This window comes from Vipera ursinii (genome assembly GCF_947247035.1).
Source record: "Vipera ursinii genome assembly, chromosome: 3".
Taxonomy (NCBI): Eukaryota; Metazoa; Chordata; class Lepidosauria; order Squamata; family Viperidae; genus Vipera; species Vipera ursinii.
Genome location: NC_139516.1, coordinates 29851542 through 29875135, shown reverse-complemented (window position 1 = coordinate 29875135; position 23594 = coordinate 29851542). Strand labels below are relative to the sequence as shown.

At 38.2% G+C, this 23594-nt stretch overlaps 1 protein-coding gene across 1 annotated transcript; it reads left to right on the top strand.

Moving 5' to 3' along the window:
• Nucleotides 1-1801: 1801 nt before the first annotated feature.
• On the top strand, nt 1802-22587 carry MYL9 (myosin light chain 9). The gene is made up of 4 exons (XM_083360646.1): nt 1802-1918; nt 14800-15004; nt 20341-20502; nt 21256-22587. The coding sequence occupies exons 2-4, from the start codon at nt 14821-14823 to the stop codon at nt 21426-21428; spliced, it is 519 nt and encodes a 172-aa protein (XP_083216772.1). The 5' UTR covers nt 1802-1918; nt 14800-14820; the 3' UTR covers nt 21429-22587.
• Nucleotides 22588-23594: the final 1007 nt, after the last annotated feature.

The following is a 23594-nucleotide window of genomic DNA, read 5'->3' as shown; positions in this document are numbered from 1 at the left end:
CTGAAGATTGCATCATGTTCTTCATTGTGGATTTTTGAAGAGGATGGATGATGGAGTAACAGATTTCCTGAACTGGTAGGAGGTTGAATTAATTGTTTTTTTTAAGTTGTTTTCAGCACTGTGATTAATTTAAAAGGACATTATGTGGATTACATTAACAAGTCTCTGGTTGGAAATGCAAACTGGCCAATCACATTTTTGCATGATTGTACAAACCTAATCATGTGGTTAGCTTTAATGTTTAGTGTATAATATGTGAACTCCAATAATTGTGTTAATGAATAAACTATGGGTAAGCAGAAGCTGTACAGCATGAACAGACTCAGAGGGTCTTAATTTGATGTACTTTTTCACATAGTATGACATCTTGCCTGCTAACAAAATACAAGAAACCCTAAATTTTCTTGCGTAGCTCTATAAACCGTGATGGCTGGGATTTAGATGTGTCTGGATTTCCTTTTCAGAACATCCAGGTTTTAACAACTGAGAGACTCTGATCCAAGTACCATCTGCTGTCTTTTCCATAGTAAATATTTTTCCAGAAGAAATGTAAGTACAACTTTTTTTTCCATGGTTGCTTTTTAATAAACAGGCTAAGACATTGGGACTGGGGTGGGGGTGGGGGGTAAAGAATTGGTGGGATGAGATGGAAACAAATTATCTGCTCCATGCCTTGATTGGAAGGAACCTACCGCTAGCATAACTTCACCAGAAAGTTAGATTGGATGCAGCACGGTCTTTGAGCTTAAAATGTTTCTACATCCTCATTCAAAGCCCAAATGAATAATGGATCAGAATGAATGGAAAGCTGGCAGATAAGTGTAACCATATTTTAGACAAAGATAACTTTGGCATTGTAATCTTTTGCAAATTAGCCCAGTAGCCCCCACCTCCACCATAGTAGTGAATAACTGTCAAATGGGTAGGACAACACTTTTCCAATGTTTGCTAAATTAAAAAAGCTTACAAACAAGTTACATTTGATTAGCAATTGGATGGGAGACAAGGATTGTTGGCTAGATTTGGGAAGTTAAACATACAGAAAGAAACCATTGGCAAACTACTTCTGAATTGTTTGAAGACAGCTACGTGGATGGTCCATGAAATCACTACAAATGAGCTGGACTTAAAGGAAACTTGACTTTATAATATACAGTACTGCTTACGGTATGTCTTTACACCATGAGGAATCTGGTCAGGAAATGTTACTGGCTTTTACAGAAAGGTAAGAGCCTGTTTGACAGGAGAGATGAATTAAGGGTAACTGCCTCTGAATGGTTTCTTTTACATTTTCCTGTCTAAACTAGTCTCTATTCACTAGAAAACATCTGTACTTTTAATGTTTCTGGCAAGGAAAAAAATAATTAAAACAACAAACCGCACAGAGGAGTGAGGAATGCCAACCAAGCATTGTTCAGGAAGCCCTTGTAACTTTTAACCATACATATTTAAACTTTTGCTTAAACTTTTGTTTTCAACCAGAGAAAGGTTTGTCATTTATATAACTTGCATCCTTATAAAGAAAACTGTTGCTCGGTCTTCTCAGATGCCGGCTGCTTTTAACAACTGATCCGAGAGTTCAATGATTTCCCTCCAACCCTCCCCCCCCCATCATTTTATCTATATAAGGCAGAATGCTCTCTTCCCCTTTCCTTACTCTTACAGTCCCAAATCCAGCCTCTCACAGTTGGGCTGCTGCCACCCGCACAGCTCGGCATTCTTTTGCCTTGTATGGCCAAATCCTTTGGGGTGGGAGGGGACCATCTGGGAAAACTCTCTTTTTCCATTGGCTGCCTCTGCCCTCTGATCCTGCTTTCCCCCAAACTAGGGAGATTAAAACAACAGCTAATTAATTTCATCCCTTTGCAGAAACGCTTCCTAGATCTGAGGGCTTTAAAACAGTTTCTGTCTGAACCAGGTAGGTGCTCTTCCTTACATTTATTTCCCTTTAGCAAGTGAGGATGGAGAGGATGTTGATAGATGGAAGGAGACTTTCCTTGGGCAAAGCAAGAGCTGGTATTTCCTGTTGTACTACTAGATCACTTGGCTATTGTATTGCATTTCATAATCCAAAATTAATGGTTGTCTGCTGCAACAAATTAGCAATAAGGCTATCCTTTGGGGACCTGTTGTACTCCCTCGATAAATTGTGCTTACCAGTGTTTATTCAACTGAGTTTTCTGGGTTTGCATGATGCACTCACCTACCTAGGCTTCTGAATGTATAACATGCTAAGCTAGTGTGTGATTGGCTAATTTTTAAACTCACGTCATGCATAATGTTGCCATAAGGAGCACTCGCACACAGGAGGTTCTCAGGTTTATAGTGAATCATCTCTGTCAGTCTTTTCCAGTGTGATAGCTTCAGACACACTATGTTGGAAGCTGTAGAAAATGTCACATCTGGAGTGCAACAGGTTGGGGATAGCTGATAATGGTCCTTACAGGTTCACACATGAAACTATAATTTGCTAAACAAAATATAATTTACTGGATCCGCACATTATAGTAGGATACAAACTACAGTTTACAAACCTCAGTGGCCAGATTCACATACAAGTTAATCCAAAACCAAACAAATTACACTAAGGTTAATACCTGAACTATTGGCTATTCCTTAACTGTGTTCTTAGAAGCAGAATTTCAATCAGGATTGCATGGATAAAGGGAAAAGAATCCACTTTGCCACTGCAAATAGACTGGGATACATTTGTTTATTGAGAAGAGTATTCGGTGTCCTTAAACATGATAATGCAGGTCCTCAACCTTGGAAGAAAATGTTCTTCTGGCTAAAGATGTATGATTTCTACTAATGTATGGGGATCTGAGCTACAATCCTGAGCAGCAAATATTCTATCAATTTGTACTAAACTTTAAAGCCCCATTGAAAGTCATCTGATCCAGTCTGAATGCTTTTCAATTATTTCCATTTCTGAAGTGTTCTTTGCCATTACCCAAATTGAGTAAGCAAAGCAGATTAGATGAAAATGATGAAAATATATCTTTTTCTGCAGTTTGGAAAGAGGAAACATCTAGCCAACGGTAGATTGAGGAGCATAGTTTACAAGCATCATGTCCTAAAGCATTCATTCAGACTTCAGGGTTATTTGAACACACAGAACTGTGTAAGATGTAGTTTCGTATTGTATGTATGGAATGGTATTGCTAACTTGACATGCAGAGGGCTTCATTCTGTTGATTATAGAAGCATATTCTGGGTGTGTATTTGGTGTCTTTTCTCCCCAAAACCGATTAAATACTAAACTTAAGCAGAAGCTATTTCCAAGAAACACTAGAGTTCAATGATGTAGAATTGCAGGATAACATGTTTGCTGTATCAATAGCACATGCTTGCCAGTCCTGGCTACTTTTAGGCTACCCAGAATCAGTTAAGTTTCCTTTTGGCTTGTAGGCACTAGGTATGTTGATTAAAAAATATTTGGGAAACATACAGTTTCATGTTTATTTTAAAAAGAGATCTCAAGTATAACTTGAAAGAGCTGAAGGTGGATGGATGAACGTATTCATGAATGTGATGAGATGTATTTTACATATTCAAGAATGCTTTTTAAATAATATATTATTATTTTAGTATACATATCTTCTGAACCTGGATTATTTAGCTGAAATCAGGAATCAAGCAAGCTGCAAAACAGATGTTTGCAGACTCTATCTCCCCTTATCTGAGCTAAAACAGAGAGGAACAAAAAATATGTCAACCTGAAGACAAATCTTTTAATACAGAGTCCTTTGCCCATATTTCAGAGTGCAAATAAAACGGAGGATTGTGTGTGCATGCACATGTATATATGCCTGTGTGCGTGTGTGTGCACATGTGTGAGTGTATGAAAGTATACTTTTTGATCTACAAAACATACTGTAAATATGGAGTACTAGTGCAGTATAGTAAACAACTGGCAAAGAGAAGAAACTCTGTGGTGAAGAGACAGCATCCCTCGACTTATCAAATGTCAGTTTTAAACAGTCTAGAGATCTAAGCTTTGTTTAACTATATTTATTGAATAAACAGCTGGCCTGCTCAACACACTTGGCCAAAATCAAATAAAGCCCATCATGCTCAGACCTTTTGGGGATCATAGGAAGTACAGTATATTATACCTGGAGAGAACCAGCTTAGGGAAGACTGCTGTAGTATGTCACTTATCTAAAGATTAGCTCCTATACTCTTAAATGGTACTCAGATTATGGCTTGTACACAAACCAACATGTGCAAGCTCCATTCCACTGAACAGATAATATGGGACTAGAAAATTTGATGGATTATACCTTCACACCTGCAGCTACTTGAGAAGCCATCCAGTGTGACTGGAAAAAAAACCTTATTATTTTTTTGCACCACTGAACCTGTGCCAAGTTCCTAGTCCTAACAACCATTTAAGGACAAGAGACGAAAGCAAGAACTAGTATGGCAATTAGAAGCTCAGGAAAAGGTTGGCAAAATCTCATTGCTGTTAAGGAATCACAAGAAATCTGCCCAGAGGACAAAAGAAATGCCTGCTTCCATGAGTCAAATTAATACCATGTTCTGTTAACATTATGAAAGGAAGGAAAATTTGATGTGGGTAATGTTGATTTTATCTCTGTAAGATTCATTCTTCTTTTTCCCTCTCTACTACATTTTATAAGGCCAGTTAAAGGGAAGAAATAGGTAGCTTACTTGGGCATGCTTGGTGAACATAGTCCTTAACTTATAACCACAACTGAACCCAAAATTTCTTTCTTAAGCAAGACAGTTGTTAACTGAGTTTTGCCCCATTTTACGACTTTTCTTGCCACAGTCGTTAAGTGGATCACTGCAGTTGTTAAGTTAGTAATGTGGTTGTTAAATGAAACCAACTTCCCCATTGACTTTGCTTGTCAGAAGGTCACAAAAAGTGATACATGACCCCAGAACACCATCACCATTATAAATATGAGCCAGTTGCCAAGAGTCAAAATTTTGATCATGTGCCCATGGGGTTGTTGCAATGGTCGTAAGTGTGGAAAATGGTCATCAGTACCATTGCAACTTTGAACACACACTAAACAAATGGTGGTAACTCAACCACTGCCAGTGCTTCCTTCACACCCTTCCACAATTCACAGAAAAGCTTTAATAGGAAATAATGAACAAGAGAAAGCAGATAGGCTGGCTACAGCATCATAGCGAATAGGTTAACTGAAGATAAACCTGAAAGTGTGGAAAAACCAGGCGTTTTTCAGACCAGATCAGGAACAGTATATGCAAGAGGAACTTTCAAAGCTTCCTTGCTCTGTGAAAGGAACAAGGTGTCAATGAGGCTTTTAGGTTTCACTTTTTTTTTCTTACTAGATTCATGTAGAGGTCAGTGAATAAAGAAAATCAAGCAGAGAGTGGTTAATTCTTTGCTTTCCTTTGATAGTTTCCCTTTTAAAACTACTACTTTTTAAAATACTTTCCTTTCCCAGCACTTTTTTTATACATTTCTAATTAAAAGCCCAAAGTAATATTTAAGGTGGCATGAAAATATTTTCTTACGCTTATCCAAGCAATCAGAAATAAGCATTGTTATGCATGACTGCAATCATGCTGATGTTAGGTGTAATGTATTGGGGTTTTCTTGTGTGCAAAGTTCATGTATCTGTAATTGCTGCTAAATGTTGCCTGCGTAACCGCTTGGGGGGTTTAGCCAGACTTAGAGTCTCCTGCTCGGCCATTGGCTAATATATGTATTACTTAAAATCTATTGGCTGCCACCTAGTGGCCAACCAGATAAATAGCATTGCAGACGCATGCGCACTTCACTTCTGTTGCAGCAGCTCAATAAAGTATGTTCCTGTTTTCACCTGCTTGTCTTGCCTTGTGCTTCGAACCAACGCAATACATAACATTAGTAAACTACTGCTGCTGTATGTGTGCAACAGCAACACATATACAAACATACAAGATTCCTTTCAAATGACTTGAATATTTTTCTTGTCAAGAAGCAAAAATCAACTTAATTGCAAAGCATTGACTCTTAGTAATATATTTGCACCATTGAAACTGCTAGCTGTAAAGACAGGGTTAGTTGAAAGGAATCAGAAGTGAAAAAACAGGCTAAATTCCCTTTAATTGCCTAGGTTGAATTGATCCATCTATGACAATCCTCTTGATCTATTCTGAGATATAAACCAAAGTCCCAGGGTTCTACTGTGCTATGAAACTTGCCATTATCTTATTTTTATCTTATCCATAAACATAATTAGCCAAATTCCTAAGTTTATTAAGAGCATGGCATTCTTTGCTGTTCCAGATTTAGCACTTAATCTTATGCACAACCTGTGGAATCCATGTTTTAAACAGCATTGCAAATGGATGCACAGTACCCCCAGACAAATCTGATGAAAATGCTACTTTGTACATAACTAACACAGTTGAACTTGCATTTGTATTAACCTAAAATTTGGTTTAACCCTTGAAACATTTTGCTGGTTAGGAAGTATTTAGTTAAACAGAGAAAAAAGCTGATGTATGGCAATTTCCTTCTTTCTAAATTTTCAAGCCAAACTTTGATATTGCAGGCAGTATGATCTTACAGGAATTTCTTAACTTTTGTTTTTCTGTGGATATAGAAAGTCAGTTTATAATTTTAAAACTTCTGCCAAGAAATTTTCAGGAAAGAATATTAGGTGCTTGTTTTGCTTTGTTTTGTTTTAAAAACAGAAATATAGCCAGGATATCAGAATATATAACCTTATTTGATAATGTCCTCAGTAGTATTTGATAAGCCCCACTGTGAGCAATGGAACTTGTCCTGGGGTAAAAGATGCAGCCTAAATATAGTAATAGATGAGAACCTAAGAATAATGGAATATTAAATTCCTGCAAATGTCACTTAAAGAAAATTAGTAAACCCTAATAAACAGTTTATATTTCATCTTCATCATCTTGGTAACCGCAGTTTAAATATTTGCAATTGCCTTAACCGTGTTATACTTATTTTTACTGTTTCATTGTTGGGATTATAGGCTAAGATATTGTCATATTAACAAAGAAGCAACCTAAACATTTTTGTGTGATTATTCCCTTATTTTCAGTGCATGCATGCATGCACTCACACACATATGATTTGTTTTGTGGGCATACATTTTATATAATCCCCATTTGACTTGAAAAATATCTGTGGCATAGCCAAGAACACATCATAAAAATATGTCAAGTGAAATTGAAATGCTGTATATGCTTACATAGCATGTTGGTGGGTTTCAGCTAAAGCATTATTTTACTTTAAAAGCAGTTACTTTAAAATCAATGGATTCAAATCCTGTTTCCAGGCCATCCTCATTTAGAGTACTGAACAATTCATTGTGCTTCAATGTCCTGACTGAAGGATCCCCTCCCTCCAGAAAAAGAGATATTATGATATGGATTTACTTACAGATCTTTTATAAGAAATAAACAACAGCTTGTTTCATAATAGACTAGTAAATCAGAATTCTTCAAATTTCTGACAGTAGTAATCAAGCAGGCAAACTGTTCTAAACTGTCTAATTAACCCGTCTCCTTTTGCTAGTAAAGGTAAAGGTAAAGGTTCCCCCGCACATGCGTGCTAGTCGTTTCCGACTCTAGGGGCCGGTGCTCATCTCCGTTTCAAAGCCGAAGAGCCAGCGCTTGTCCGAGGACGTCTCCGGTCATGTGGCCGGCATGACTAGATGCCAAAGGCGCACGGAACGCTGTTACCTTCCCACCGTAGTGGTCCCTATTTTTCTACTTGCATTTTTACGTGCTTTCGAACTGCTAGGTTGTCAGAAGCTGGGACGAGTAACAGGTGCTCACTCTGCTATGCGGCACTTGGGATTCGACCCGCCAAACTGCCGACCTTCAGATCGACAAGCTCAGCGTCCTAACCCACTGAGCCACCGCCTCCCTTTCTTTTGCTAGTGGTTATTGTAAAAACAAGGATGGCAATCTTTCTAATTTAGGAAACATTTTAAGGGAGGCTCACAAATTACAAACTGTTACCAGAGGGGGCATAACATGCTGAAACAGCTGTTTTCTATCTAGAAGATAAGTTCTTGCCTCTCATAGTCTACTTTACTTTTGTTTTGCTTTCTGTGCAGGTATATATTTCCAAACAAAGCAGTGGGCTGCAGCTACCAACCATTTTTCTGTATTTCAAAATCACCTTTCTGGGAGGCAGGGAATTCTGTAAATAAAGATGGTGCTCAGGGTGGGTGCTTGCTTTGTAGCACCCCAGCTTAGTATTCAGTTATTAAAGTATCTAAGCAAACTTAAGATCTGTTAAGAACTTGGTTCTCTGTCCCAAGTGTAGACAAGCCAAGAAAGCTGTAATTCAAAAGCTCTAATATGTTTGAACTGCCATTCCTTGTCCAGGTGCTGTCTGATCTGGCTTAGTAATCTGTGGATATTATCAGGAAAAGCAAGTGCTGGGGAAATTGAAGGCATCAAACAACACTGCAAAAAGAAAGTCTACAGATATGGCTGCTGCCTGACATAATAATACTGTGCATGTTTCTGAAACACTAGCCTGTTTCTAATGAACCATAGGTTGCTGATAGAATCAAGATCACGTGAAGTACTAATACCACTTTACAATGCCTTGGTAAGGCCACACCTGGAATACTGCATCCAGTTTTGGTCACCACGATGTAAAAAAGATGTTGAGAGTCTAGAAAGGGTACAGAGAAGAGCAACAAAGATGATTGGGGGGCTGGAGGCTAAAACATATAGGGAACGGTTGCTGGAATTGGGTATGTGTAGTTTAATGAAGAGAAGGGCGAGGGGTGACATGTTAGCAGTGTTCCAATATCTCAGGGGCTGCCACAAAGAAGAGGGAGTCAAGCTATTCTCCAAAGCACCTGAAAGCAGAACAAGAAGCAACGGATGGAAACTAGTCAAGGAGAGAAGCAACCTAGAACTAAGGAGAAAGTACCTGACAGTTGGAACAATTAACCAGTGGAACAATCTGCCTCCAGAAGTGGTGAATGCTCCAACACTGGAAGTTTTTAAGAGGAGACTGGCCAGCCATTTGCCTGAAATGGTATAGGGCTTCTTGCCTGAGCCGGGGGTTGGACTAGATGACCTCCAAGGTCCCTTCCAACTTTCTTCTTCTTCTTCTTCTTCTTCTTCTTCTTCTTCTTCTTCTTCTTCTTCTTCTTCTTCTTCTTCTTCTTCTTCTTCTTCTTCTTCTTCTTCTTCTTCTTCTTCTTCTTCTCCTTCTCCTCCTCCTCCTCCTTCTTCTTCTTCTTCTTCTTCTTCTTCTTCTTCTTCTTCTTCTTCTTCTTCTTCTTATTATTATTATTATTATTATTATTATTATTATTATTATTATTATTATTATTATTATTATTATTATTATTCTGTAGGGTACCTGAGAGTAGGACAAGAAGTAAGGGTGGAAGCCCGTCAGAGAAAGACACAGCCTAGACATAAGGAGAAATTTTCTAACAGTGAGAGCAAAATCAGTGGAATAGCTTGTCTCTTGGGATTGTGGGTGTTCCATCACTGGAGGTTTTCAAAAATAGACCGGACAACCATTTGACTGGGATGGTGTAAGGCTCCTTCCCCAAGCAGGGGATTGGACTACAAGATCTTCAAGATCCCTTCCAGCACTATGATCCTAAAATCTTACTGAAGGCAGTAGGACAAAGAGGCTTTTATGTCTTTTGTAGCAAGAGGTGTGTCCCAGCCTTGAACTAATCATCTCACCTCCTGTCTTCCTGCAGAAAAGGGATCTTTCCTGGCCTGCACTAAAAGCCAGCCTTTGAACTCTGCAATCAGTGCTTGGCTACATGTTTTGTGTGTGTGTAGTTTTAAAATTCTTTTCTAAGCTCTGGTTCAGCTCCTCAAGAGGTAACTCCTGGTCAAACTCTTATCACCCGCCTAAAGGAGTTAAAGCAAAAAACAAAACCTCCCTAGAAGTAATTTAGCCCTGGGAAAAAATGTGCCTCTGGGGGTCTCAGAGATGAAGTAATACAGAAAGGAGCCACCTGGTGTTGGGTACCTCTCTATCCCAAGACAAAAAATATCCCAGCTTTCAAATCAACAAGGGTGACTGTGAGAATCTGGTGCCATTACTAGGCAGAGGGACACAGCAAAGAGAAAAGCAGATATTTAAAGCTGAAAATAAGTTATGTCCATAGAGGAAAATATACTTTGAACATTTTTTATCTGCTTTTCATATATTGACAAAAGAGTCTATTGGAAGGGTCTTCAAAAATTCAAGAAGGTAGTTACCATAATAGGAAGCCCAGCCATTTATCAGGCAGGGCTGCAACATTGGGTCAGAAGCAAACATAGGCATTTCCTCAATTCAGAATCATGAAAACAACACTGCATTAACCCATGTTTTTTTATTTGTTCATACACTGTGATGTGATGAATGCAGAAAAGGATGTGTCTTATGCTACAATATGCAATACTGTTTCCATCAGACCAGCTAGTTAGATCTCCACTTCTGGATCCACTGGCTGTAAAAACAGTACACCATTTCTGTCTTTTCCTTTCTTCAAATGAATTCTGTTCTAGCTGCCCATTAATACCACTTTACAGCTTTGCATTTTGTTTCCTCTCTTCTTTTTTTTTTCCCTAATCCCTTTCCTTTGGTAGACCTGTCTAAAATGAAAACTGTCCAATTACAAATCACTGTAGGATAACTTTCAATGTCTTTTAAACAAATAATAGCATGCCATTGTGCAAGGACAGCATGATGAAAGTCTTTTCAACCATGAATTGTGTGCTTTGCAAATACTTTTACATCTCTAAGTGCAAGAAACATGGTTAATGGGTAATGGAAACATCCATGGCATTTTAAAAATCAAGTCAGATACATTTGGCTTTCCACTTTCAGTTCCAGATGCTGAGAATTATAATTTCTGTTATTGTTAATGTGCTATAAAAATTCTCAGATAGCAGCACATAGCCAGCAATGGCTGATCTTGGACAAAGAAGCTTAGGAAAGTGGAGCTGGTTTATACTTACAAAGGAGACAGTAGACAACCAAGAAACCCCGTGGTTATTGACTAGAATGAGAAATTAAACAAAATATTTCAGAAAAAGAATAAGAACGCCCTTCTGCTAACATGTTTCTACATTTATCAGGAATCAAGTTCAACTCAAGGGAGGCCTTATCTTTAATTTGTAAATAAAATTTGTCATCTCTTAGCCTTTGTCCCATGAAGTGGCAAATATAGTCATTTGCTTATCTGGACTAATTTAACAGATCAGAGTCACATTTGCAATTATGTTTTTCTACGCTGTTTATTTAAGTTAAAACCACAATATTGCATGACTACTCACTAAAGGTAACAGGTATATAAATAGATCGTATAACTTGTATAAAGGATCTTAGTAAGAGATGAATGGGTTTGCTTTGAAATGTTTCTTTTACATTGATTGGTTACAGAATTGATATGTTAGGGTACATGCCCATCTTCGAAAGTGTGAAGTGGGCTTTCTTAGAGGAAGATGGTTGGAATCACTGGAGTTTCTTTTTGACTAACCCCCAGTTTACTTCATTGTTTGTTTGTTGTTCCATCTTTTGCATCCCATCTGTGCTGTTGTCACACAGGGCAGATCCTGCTTTTTCCTTCAGTAAACGGGTCTGCAGAAAGAGCTATAAAAAATCAAGATGGTGTTCACAAGACACATAAAAAGGGGTGGCAGTTTGCATGGCTGTACAGAGCATCTTAAGGGATGTGGTGGCTCAGTGGGTTAGGATGCTGAGCTTGTCGATCAGAAGGTCAGCAGTTTGGCGGGTCGAATCCCGAGTGCCGCGTAGCAGAGTGAGCGCCTGTTACTCGTCCCAGCTTCTGCCAACCTAGCAGTTCGAAAGCACATAAAAATGCAAGTAGAAAAATAGGGACCACTACAGTGGGAAGGTAACAGCGTTCCGTGCGCCTTTGGCGTCTAGTCATGCCGGCCACATGACCACGGAGACGTCCTCGGACAAGCGCTGGCTCTTCGGCTTTGAAACGGAGATGAGAACCGGCCCCTAGAGTTGGAAACGACTAGCACACATGTGCGGGGGAACCTTTACCTTTACCTTTACAGAGCATCTTGTCTTTTTCTGAACCAACTCCATGGATGTTTCTATATCCAATATTTTGATATATTTAAAGGAATTTGTTTTTCCTTTTTAGTCATTTATTTTTATTTTGTAAGAGAGAAATGTTTGGCTGTCCTGAAAACCAAGAACAAAAAGAGTTAATTTAGGAGTGTCACAAATCTAGGAATAATCACTTTATTCAACCAAAATCCAGCCATTCTTTCATAGTGAAAGAAAATTATAACCAGGTACTAATGGTTCAAGATGCCTACTTTCTTCAACCCCTTCTCTTCTGTAAAAGGGGATATAGGGATACCCTCCCATAACCCTGTCTCCAGACTTCCCCTTTGCTTGATAAACTGAGTGCTTGTAATCCTTATTCACAAGCTGTAGGGGTAGCTCAAAGAAACAGCACAGATTGGCATGCCAGGCTAGACAAAGAGTGTAAGAGGGAGGCAATCGGAATGCTTGGAATCTGCTCCAAACAGATAACTCCTTCCCTCCTATTTCTGAGCTACAAGAGATGGGGCCTTCCTTGTGAGCTTATAGAGCAGCTAGAAAATCAGAAGAAGCCTGAGATTAGTTCAGATGTAGGCTAGGCGCTGAGAAGGAGAAAAGCAAGCAAATTTTCCCAATCTCATCTTGGAGCAGCCCTTGGAACTCCATAATTTAAACCTGTTGATTTCTTGCATGTTTTACTTCCCTCAATCTTAGATCTGTCTACAAACTGACTTAAAATTAAAATTGCAGCTCCATCTAACCCAACCACATTGAGTGTTCTTGTTGTAAAATTCTCACCTGAAGAGTAGATTTAGAACTTGTAATACAAGCTGCTTTCAGAGTGTGCAGATTGCATTAGATTCTTCTTTTCACCAGGACGTACTAGACTGTAAACTTAGAAACATTTTAACAGTGTTCATGATGCAAAAAGCTACTTAATTTATTGAACCTGCAGTGCTGTTTGGGATAATAGTTCAGCTGGGAAATTCAAAATGTTACTTTTGCCAATACGCTAAATATCAGTACTAGATGTCAAATGTTCTCCAAGATCTGAAATATCTAAATATTAGAATAGATACATAGAATAAATTTCCAGGTGGAGAACTATATTTACTATTTTTGTTACAACATAAATTTAGGATCTTACAAAATAACCAGAGCTTCATTATGGATCTTGCCTATAAATATATTAGGAAAGTACTAGATTGGGGAAAGCTAGCTTATGACAGGCTTTTCAACCTTTTCACCCATTGTACCACTTTTAGGATATGGCAACATGCAAGTACCACCAGTTGCCTAGCAACGTGTCAAACGGTTGATGACCAAAAAAAAGGAAAAAGTGATGAACTACAGGTAGTCCTCGACTTACAACAGTTCACTTAGTGGCACTGAAAAAAGTGCCCCCCAAGCCACAGCTGAGCAAGACACCTGCCTGCCCACCTGGCGGTGCTCTTCCTCCTGTCCGAGGTTTTCATTGTTGTGAGCATTTCTGTTGAGGATTGGCAGTGGGGGGGGTGTTTGGTTTTTATTCCCCCCATCTGCTGGGTGGTTGCAGCAGGTTTTGGTCACTTCACATGACCCTGGGACACTGTGACCATCATAAATATGAATCAGTTGCCAAGCATCTGAATGTAAATCACAAGACCCTGGAGATGCTGCAATGTTCCAGCTGATTGGTGCTTCTTCTGGGCTCAGCAGAAGCCCCAGGATCAGTGCCGAGCTCTAGCTGGAGCCTGGCGCTGATTCTGGCGCTTCCACTGAGTCCGGACAGCCCCGAAGAAGCGTTGATCCTGGCGCTTCCGCTGAGCCCTGACAGCCCTGCAGCTCCAGCCATCTCTCGCTCAGGCTTGTGAGGTGCTGCCACCGGTTCAGCTCATTCCCCTCCCCCGCTACCACTTTTCTAGGATGGTCGCGTACCACCTGCCAGGTGCCAATGTATCACAGGTGGTACCCGTACCACTGGTTGAAAACCCATGGCTTATGACATAAAAGAAATGTTTTTTTCTTATTTAATGTTAACATATTCCAGAGACATGAGTAAATTTATAATTATCTATTAGTGATAGTGGCAATCTGATGACTTCCACATGTCTGAACTTCAACATGGCCAATGGCAAAGGGATGCAGGATGTGTAGTGCAAGATACTTGGAGTGGGCCAGGAGGTTTACTCTTGATTAAGAAATATATACATTATTGATGTTCCAGGAAAATGGAACATAGTAAATGAATCAGCTTTATTTTTCCAACATCACATAATGATTTCACAATTATTGGAGACTTAAAACTCTCCAACAACAAATTATTTTTTTCAAAGACTCCATTTACACAGCATACTTAACCCAAATACTGAATTAATCCAATTTCTGTATTCGTAGAATATATTTACCACCAACAAAACAGGCTGGATTTGTCTAAAAGAAAACCTAGCTGACAAAAAATAATTAACTATATTTCATGTGTTCTGTAAATGAAGTTGCTAAATCTTTTACTAACCTATTGAAGTGTATTGTGTGAACAGAGCCAAAGTTAGCACAGCTCTTTGAAGGTTTATGAAGAAATCCAATTTAATTCAATGGAGCTATAATGCCATATAATGCCATATAAGATGCTGTCTACATTGTAAAACACTGAGACACTGAGAATCTCTTAAGAGATTCCTAGATGAAAAGCCAAAGGATGCAAGAAATGAGGGGCAAAAAGGTGGGGTTTTTTTTTGGGGGGGGAGGTTTATTCAGACTTTTTTTCTGATAATTTCTATTTTGTTTCACAGGCCAACAAAAACGCCATCAAAATGTCCAGCAAGCGAGCCAAGGCAAAGACCACCAAGAAGCGCCCTCAGCGTGCCACCTCGAATGTCTTTGCCATGTTTGACCAATCCCAGATCCAGGAGTTCAAGGAGGCTTTTAATATGATTGACCAAAACCGTGATGGATTCATTGACAAAGAGGATCTACATGACATGCTGGCTTCTCTAGGTAAGAAAATCCAGCGCCATATAATGCACTGAGTAGAACTGATAAGAGAAGGCTGTGAACTTGTAGACATTGTCCAACATCATCTCCCAATAGTCCAAATTAATATGGTGACTGAAAGGGTTGATAGGAGATGTAGTTCAGAAACATTTGAAAGGCTACAAAGGTATCAGGATTTCTTTAATTTTAATCTAATCTTAACTCTGAACTGCAGAAATATCCTTAGCTCTGAAACCTGATCTCTGAATATCTTGATATCCAAATATCTTGATATCTGAATATCCTGATTTATGAAACCTCATTTGAATATATAGCTGAACGAGGAGGTAAAGGATTCAAGGCAAGAGAAGTAATAATTTTTAATGCTGCCTTATGTTAAGAATCCCATGCAAACAGAAAAACAACACAGTAAGGAAAAGATAGGGCCAATCTCAGCTAGGCAGAAAATTTAAATAGGATTAGGGTCTGGTTGGTTATTTGGATGGGACAACATTAGACAGAACCAGGCCTCTAGGCCAGACCAGGGGTAGGCAACCTTGGCTCTTTTATGACTTGTGAGTTGAACTCCCAGAATTCCTGAGTCACCATGGCTGGTTCAGGAATTCTGGGTATTGAAGTCCACAAGTCATAAAAGAGCCAAGGTTGCCTATCCTTGGGCTAAACCATAAGACTGAATACATGTCCCAGAGGAAGGTGATAGCAAACCACTTTAGAAACTCCATCAAGAAAGCTGCATGCAGTATCAGGTATCAAGTCTCAGGGTCATGTGATCGCCATTTGGAACTTCCCCAGGTGGATTCCAACAAGCAAAGTCAATGGGGGAAGCCGCATTTGCTTAACAACCATGTGATTTTCTTAAAAACTGCAGTGATTCATTTAACAACCATCGCAAAAAAGACTGTAGAAGTTTGTAAAATTTACACAAAAATGTCATAAAAGTGGTTGCAACTCAAGTGCCTAGTTTAGTGGTTAGCAATGAAAATTCTGGTCCCAGTTTTGGGCATAAGTCGAAGACTACCTGTGAGTAGGTAAATTTTAATTGTCCAAAATGCTACACCTTTCTGTAAAAAGAAGCTGAGTGAGACAATAGCACAGATATGCCCAACAAAGCTGCAGTATGTAGAGTTAACTAAGGTAATTTATGTGAAACATAATTAACTATATACTTCTTTTCATTACTTCAAAAGAAACTGAAAGCCAAACTGTAATAAATGGCCTGTGGTTACTCAGAGAACTTCATGGCTGAGTGAACTCTTAAATTTGGTCTCCTCAAGTCTAGTCTAACACTCTAACTATTATACCACATTTGTTCTGGCAAATTTTCTTATCATTGTTCTAAATACTATGCTTCTCCAGACTGAAGAGCTGAAAGAACTGAGCTCAGAGTTTGTGAATGCTGTTCTCTAAATGACAATGTCCAACACAAGACTTCCTAGACTCACAATTAGATGTTCTGCCATTCACTTGGAATCTGTAGAACCGTTTTCTTTCTCATCTGACTCCCTGCAAGTGGGATACCATCTTTCTAGGGCCTAGCAAACTAGAAAATTCAACACAGAACACCACACAGAGAGAGAGGGTACGAAATGGGGCATCACTCCATCCAGCTAGTCATTGTCCTATTTTCTGTGACTTTAACCATTAAAATAAGAAAGGTCCAGTCCCTCCATGCCAAAAAGTTGCTTGCCTCTGATATAAAGAGCTCCATAGAAATGTCCTGCAAATCTAGCATTAAAATCATCATAATAGCTAGCAATTCTTAGACATTTGATATTATCATTTTTTTTCATTCAAATAGGTATAAGTACATTATCGATAAACTTATGATCAGGTAGGCCAATCAAGTCATCTTAATATCATGTTAATTAATAAATTAAATAAGCTATACATTTAGCAGCACTAAATAGCATGCAGTTCTGCAAAAATAGAAATGAAGAGTAGGAGATAGCAAAGCATATGAATTATATACTGCCATTTCATATTTGTGCATATGTTGGCCCTAAACACTTTAGAGGGCTAAATGTTCTAGTAAGAATATTTCCTCTGTCTTCTCTTGTCTCCTCTCCTCTACTGTACTAAAATAAGGATAGGTCCAGGGACTCCTGTAGGGGAGTCAGAAAATCAATTCTGTAGTCAAAGTTCATGTCCTTTGATATGCTTTGCAAGGGCAATGCATATTAAAAAGAGGTGGGGCATCTTGACCTTTCTTTTAATACCCACTGTGGTCATGTGAGAGGTCCTATCAAAGATAATACTGTGGAAGTCATGGTGTGTCCCTCTGACTGCTATCTTCTCCAGCTTGCTCCCAATATGGTGCCTTCCAGAACTGCTAGATGCAACATCCATCACTGTGGCCATCCTGTTGAATATGAGGGGGGAGAAAGTCAGTTCTTCTGGTGGGCACTACATTGAGGATTATGCCTCATATACTTGAGTAAGCTTTTGCTGCCTGGAGAATTCTGGAAGCTGAAGTCTACACATCTTAAAGTTGCACTGGATCAGAGGCTGATATTTTTGAGACTTCTGAAGAGTGCATGAGACTCCCCACCATAGACATTTCAGTTTCAGTTTGCATCCTTTCTTAAGTACCAGTATGAACTGTTGACTTTTAGACTGGGTTCACACATTACACCAAAGTTTCTTTAATATAGTATTCTGAACCATATATCAAAGCTTACAAATTATAACATCGGCACTTATATAACAAGTTACTGCAACATCAGACCAAAGAAGTTAATACAGTTCTGATGTAGAACCTGGTCAGAACCTGGTCAGAATGCCAAATGCTGACATTTTCCAATTAATTACAGTTAGTCCTTTACCAATCACTTACGTATAAATTGCTGTGCTAAATCAGTTATAATTTAGTTCAGCTTCTTTCTTACAGTAGCCAGCTACATGCTTTTACAAAGCATTCTGCAAAGAGAAATACCCGAGTATCCTATAATTAAGAAATACTATTCCTAATAATGGAGTTCTACTTAACATCATAGATCCATTGCCTATTCTTTATCATCTAGCTTTTTCTTACAGACAGTTTTTATGCAATTATCTACAACTGTCTACTCAAAACTTGGCCGATGATGAAATCCAAATCATACAGTTTACCTATATTCTAGATACTTTGGCAGTGTACATACAACCAGTGGTGAGATTTAGCCAGTTTGCACCAGTTCGGCAGAACCAGTAGCTAATTTTTTGTTGCCCAGGCCCAGAATGGACTTCTGGAAGTGTCATCCACACAGAGAACCAGTTGTTCACATATTTGAATCCCACCACTGCATACAACAAACTAACGAAAGAATGGCTTAATTGAATGAATTCAGCTGCCTGAGTTCACACAACCCATTGAACCAGAAAACACATTAAGTTCGCTGAACAACTCTTGAGGCACAATTTGTCAACCACATTACAGTTTGCTGTGTAGTTGGAATCCAGAGTTGTTGAATGGTTCCCAAGGTGCTAGAAAATTCACCAGCTAAAACACTTTTTTAAAAATAAGGCAAGAAAACAATGACTGTGCAGGATGGAATTAACCAGAAGGGAATCAGGAAGGTGTCAAAATGTAGAGGATGAAAAGCACCTCTGCAGGTGACCCCTAGAGGGCAGTCTGCTGTGAAAGTAAAAAATGATATTTTGGTTTCTTTAATGATGAACCAAATTTGAAGGAGTGTTGTAATTGAGATCCTGAAGGCTCCAGTGCATGCTCAGGTTAGCAAACTGAGATTTCCTCTCCATTTATACCCACTGGGCAATATTTCTTCCCCAGTATATTTTTCCCCATTGCAACAGCCATTCCGGAACTGTTTCCTTGCATTTTGAGTACTCCATCTCCCAAGCCCCTCTCCCAGCACTGGTCTGGTGTTACAGGGGAAGCTCATCAGAAACTGCCTTAGAGGAGGAGCAAAGGGTCTGCTGTAATTCCTTTTCACTGGGTCATTTTATTACCCTACTGATAGGCTCATATTGTGTAGATTCAGGTCTTTGTTGTGGATCCCCTGTAGATTGGCGCTCACACAGCTGGAATACCACCAGGCCACCTGTACAGCTATCACACTATACAGTTTTTTTTGTTGTTCTTCACTTTCCATTATCTAATTTATGAAGAATTATGTTATCCAAACAAAACAGATCCTAATTAGATTCAATTTTAGGGTCCAATTCTGTGCAAACTTACTAAAAATAATTCCTTACTGAAACTTATTTTTGGACAGACATATGTAAATACAAGCCAGGGGCTTCTATTGGGAGGCAGGTCAAAAAAGTCAAGATGGAAGTGGTGATTGTCCAATCAAAGCCCTATACCCTTTTATCTGTGTTGCATGGAATACACTAAAAAGAGGTGAGGCTTTGACTGTGTGGCCATATCAATATTTTGAATTTTAAAATGTCCCCTTCAGGTCCCTCTAGTACAGATTTCTGTTTCTGTACACTGAAAATGGACACCACTCTGGAGCTGGATAACACAATAAATCTAACAATTTGGTAAAAAATATAACCAATTGGGGAACATGGGTAAGATGGCAAAACATGTTCCTTTAATTGGCTTACCATGCTATATGAATACAACCATAACATCATAATTTATTCAACTGACTTCCTTAGAAGATTCTAGGAATCTTCTACTGACTTATCTGATTATTATTAAGATCTTAGATCTATCAGGTTACATCTAATAATGTTTAAGATTTTGCCGGTAATACGAGTCCATCATAATGCTGGTTTATTTCTACTAAAACATAGCTCTTTTAATTATCGATATACCACAACTGGCTAATGTCATGCAATATTCTAAGCCAGGATACACAAGGATTGCATGGCCTTTGAGTCATATGCTGGGGGAACGGAGCCCAAAAGGTAGAGAAGTAGGATAAAATCACAATTGGTATTCATGTCATTTGTGCTTAAATGTAACTAAAATTAAACATAATCAACAGGATTATTCCGTTTAATAATATCCCCTTCTCACATATTCAATATTATAATTTTGTAGTGGCCTTCGAAAGTTTCAACTGCCTCAACAAAGGTCCAGTCTTACTGTTCAAAATATCCCTAAAAATTAAATAGCATTTCTTTTTATTGCTTCTAAGCCAATAGAAAGTTGGAAAGCAATATATAAAAAGCTTGGACTCTATCTGTCCATCTGTGCATTCTCAGGATAACCCTCCTAAACCAGAATAAAATGGGACCAAATTTGATGCAGCAAAAGAAAGAGTGTGTAATTCCAGTTCTAATTCCCTAATCTGTAATCGTCTCCTCAAAATCAGTTTTTACAGAAGAATTCAATTGGACAAGGGCACTGAAATGAAAGCCTAATTTCTTGTCTTGTCAACTTTCAGGGAAAAATCCTACAGATGAGTACTTGGAAGGAATGATGAGTGAAGCACCTGGACCCATCAATTTCACTATGTTCCTCACTATGTTTGGGGAGAAGCTGAATGGCACAGATCCAGAAGATGTCATTCGAAATGCTTTTGCCTGCTTTGATGAGGAAGCCACAGGTATGATCAGAACAGATCCTTTTTGTAATGCAACTGGGAATTTCCTGCTAAACCCTCTGTGAGAGCTTGCAGCAATAGATAGATCCAACAGTATAGATTCACTTGGGTGTATTATGAACCAGCTACTGTATATTGTCTGGGGATAGGTTTTGTGAAATTTCTTTGAGATACCCAAAGCAAATCTTTTTTTCTTCCATAATACTAAATTAAATCAGCCTTGCCCCTAAGAGATCTTTGTATTAAAATGAATGAAAGGTGTACATTATAAGCCTAGGCTGCATGTAATTTCCTCTCATAAAAGTCTTGTATACAGCTTCAAACGTTTCTTCTAAATGATTATTTTTAATGTGACAGGAAGAGGAATTTATTGAAGCAAATTATTTCATTTTAATTAGGTGACAGGTTTTGGGTGTCAACCATTTTAGGGAGTGTAATCTGTGGCATAATATCAAACACAATCCCCTTTCTGATACAGGTTTCATATCCCTGAGAGAAACAGCACTTAAACTGCTGGAGAAAAGATTGTTTGGCTAAATAATAGAAATTCTTTTTTCAAATAGCAATGATTTAGGAAGGACACATTTCATTTCAGAAATTCACTGGGACATGAAGCAAAAGCCAGTGCAACAATCACCTGTGCTACTCCTGCTGGCCATCTTACCAGATCTCATGGAGAGCAGCTTAGAAGGTTACGGTACTTTCTTCTAATGGACACATCTTAGCCCTCCTTTTCCTTCTTCATCTCTAATGCAGGCTTCATTCATGAAGATCAGTTGCGTGAACTGCTTACCACCATGGGTGATCGTTTTACAGATGAGGAAGTAGACGAGATGTATCGAGAAGCTCCAATTGATAAGAAAGGCAACTTTAACTATGTGGAGTTCACCCGTATCCTGAAGCATGGAGCCAAAGAAAAAGATGATTAAAACTAAGAGAGATCTCAATTTCCAATTATCCTTGTTTGTCCCAGTCTTCTTGTTCCTCCTTGAGATTCTTTGATGCCCTGGGTCAAGTACAGAATGGGTTACACTCTGAAATATTTCAGAACTATTCCTATTCTTAATGAAGAATAAGCTTTTCCATGTCTGAGTCACATGGATAGATGTTGACTCATTATTAAGCCACCTGTTGATTTGATAGGTCCCTTGGAGTAAAATATTTGCAATATTCCTTTTATAAACACATTTTCAGACATTTTTGATACGTGAATGAGAAGAAACACTGTGAGTGCATCTGATATTGTTTCATACACCACTAGCATTTGTACCTAGCATTGGTGTACTTTTTAAAATAGAAAATTGTTTTCAGTTCACATATACAATTGTAACGTGACTTACACTTGTAATGTGGCTTACACTCTTCAACTTTTTCATTGCTGTCACAACCTAGTGAGATAGGGCTATTCCCATTTTAAAGTTGAATTGAGGTGGGAGTTGAGATATATAGTATATATAGCCTGGTCTACCCTTTCACTTTTCAGGGGTGAGAATGGAATTGAGGGACCCAGATCCTGCCTCAAACTTTTACATAGTGGAACAAGTTCGCTTTTGCCTTCACTGCTTAAATTGAACCCATGAAAACATCACTGGATAACAGATTAGCTGTTACATCACTGCCTCATGAGAATCACACCCCATGTTGTAGTAAAGATGTTTTCCTCACAAAGCACATTTGACACTCATACAAAGATTATTTCAAATTTCTCCATTACTCTTGATCCAGACACATAATATGTCAGCTAATGCATTGATAAAGAAACAAGTTTGGTTCACCAAAGCTGAAATTCTCTCTCACATAAATCCCACCTTGGACTCTGATACAACATAGTGTTTTTGTGGAGGTTGCCTGAAAAATTGAAGAGAAAAAAACACAAAAATAAATCACTTTTTCAAATCTGTTTTAATTTCTTTTCTGTTTCTATTGAAATGTCTGGCTTGAATAATTCGATATTTTTATTACAAAGTATAACTTCTGGAATATTGCCGAAGTCCTACAATTATCCTTACTGGTTTCCAATTAATAAGAGAGATGGCTGTACAGTTGCTGTCTGATTAAAGATTTTGAGATTTGACTAACAAAAGTAAATGTGTTCCTCTACATGTTTCCTTCTTCGTTATATAATGGATATTTATTATTGTGAAAAGTAACATAAAAACATTTTCCCCATCAAGATTTCTTTTCGGTATTTCCTGACATCTTTATTAAAATGTTAAAATCAAATATATATAGTCTACAATTTTTCATAGACCCACATATCCCCAAAAACCTTTTGTATGACCCCCCCAGAAACCTCCAGAAACCATCAAAAAGTTGCTACCTAAGTTTAAAAATGACAAAAGAACATTACTGAATTTATTAAGAATAATTATTGTTTATTTTAATTAAATATTTATATTTATTTAGTTTTTTTTCCTGACCACACTTTTATGAGAAGTAGTATAACCTTTAGCTCTCCATATAAAAAACTGTCGAATGTGGCCCTTATTCTTAAAAAGGCTACATACCCATGTTCTATTTTTTTTATGTCTCTTAAAGGTCAGAACAGTAGAACATTTTATAATTTCTCTGAATAGTTTTTTAAAAATTTAGTTGTACAGCTTATTTAAATTAGGACTAACCAGCCAATACTATCATATGGTTAGAAATTTAGGAATCAGTCAAATACAGTATAACTTTCTCTTGAGAAGCAACCTAGAACTAAGGAGAAACTTCCTGACAGTTAGAACAATTAACCAGTGGAACAACTTACCTCCAGAGGTGGTGAATGCTCCAATACTGGGAGTTTTTCAGAAGAGACTGGACAGCCATTTGCCTGAAATGGTATAGGGTTTCCTGCCTGAGCAGGGGGTTGGACTAGATGACCTCCAAGGTCCCTTCCAACTTCTTCTTCTTCTTCTTCTTCTTCTTCTTCTTCTTCTTCTTCTTCTTCTTCTTCTTCTTCTTCTTCTTATTATTATTATTATTATTATTATTATTATTATTATTATTATTATTATCTCATATGATTCTACTTTTGAAGGTATAGTCTTCATATATTCTTCATATTTGCCTGGTCCATAATCAACTGCTACAATAAGCAGATGCCAAAAGTA

Bases quoted from the DNA above. Each gene is read 5' to 3' on its own strand.
- MYL9 (XM_083360646.1), top strand. From the start codon at position 14,821: ATGTCCAGCAAGCGAGCCAAGGCAAAGACCACCAAGAAGCGCCCTCAG. The intron at 15,005-20,340 runs GTAAGAAAATCC...GTCAACTTTCAG, and splicing joins TGACATGCTGGCTTCTCTAG to GGAAAAATCCTACAGATGAG. The intron at 20,503-21,255 runs GTATGATCAGAA...TCTCTAATGCAG, and splicing joins CTTTGATGAGGAAGCCACAG to GCTTCATTCATGAAGATCAG.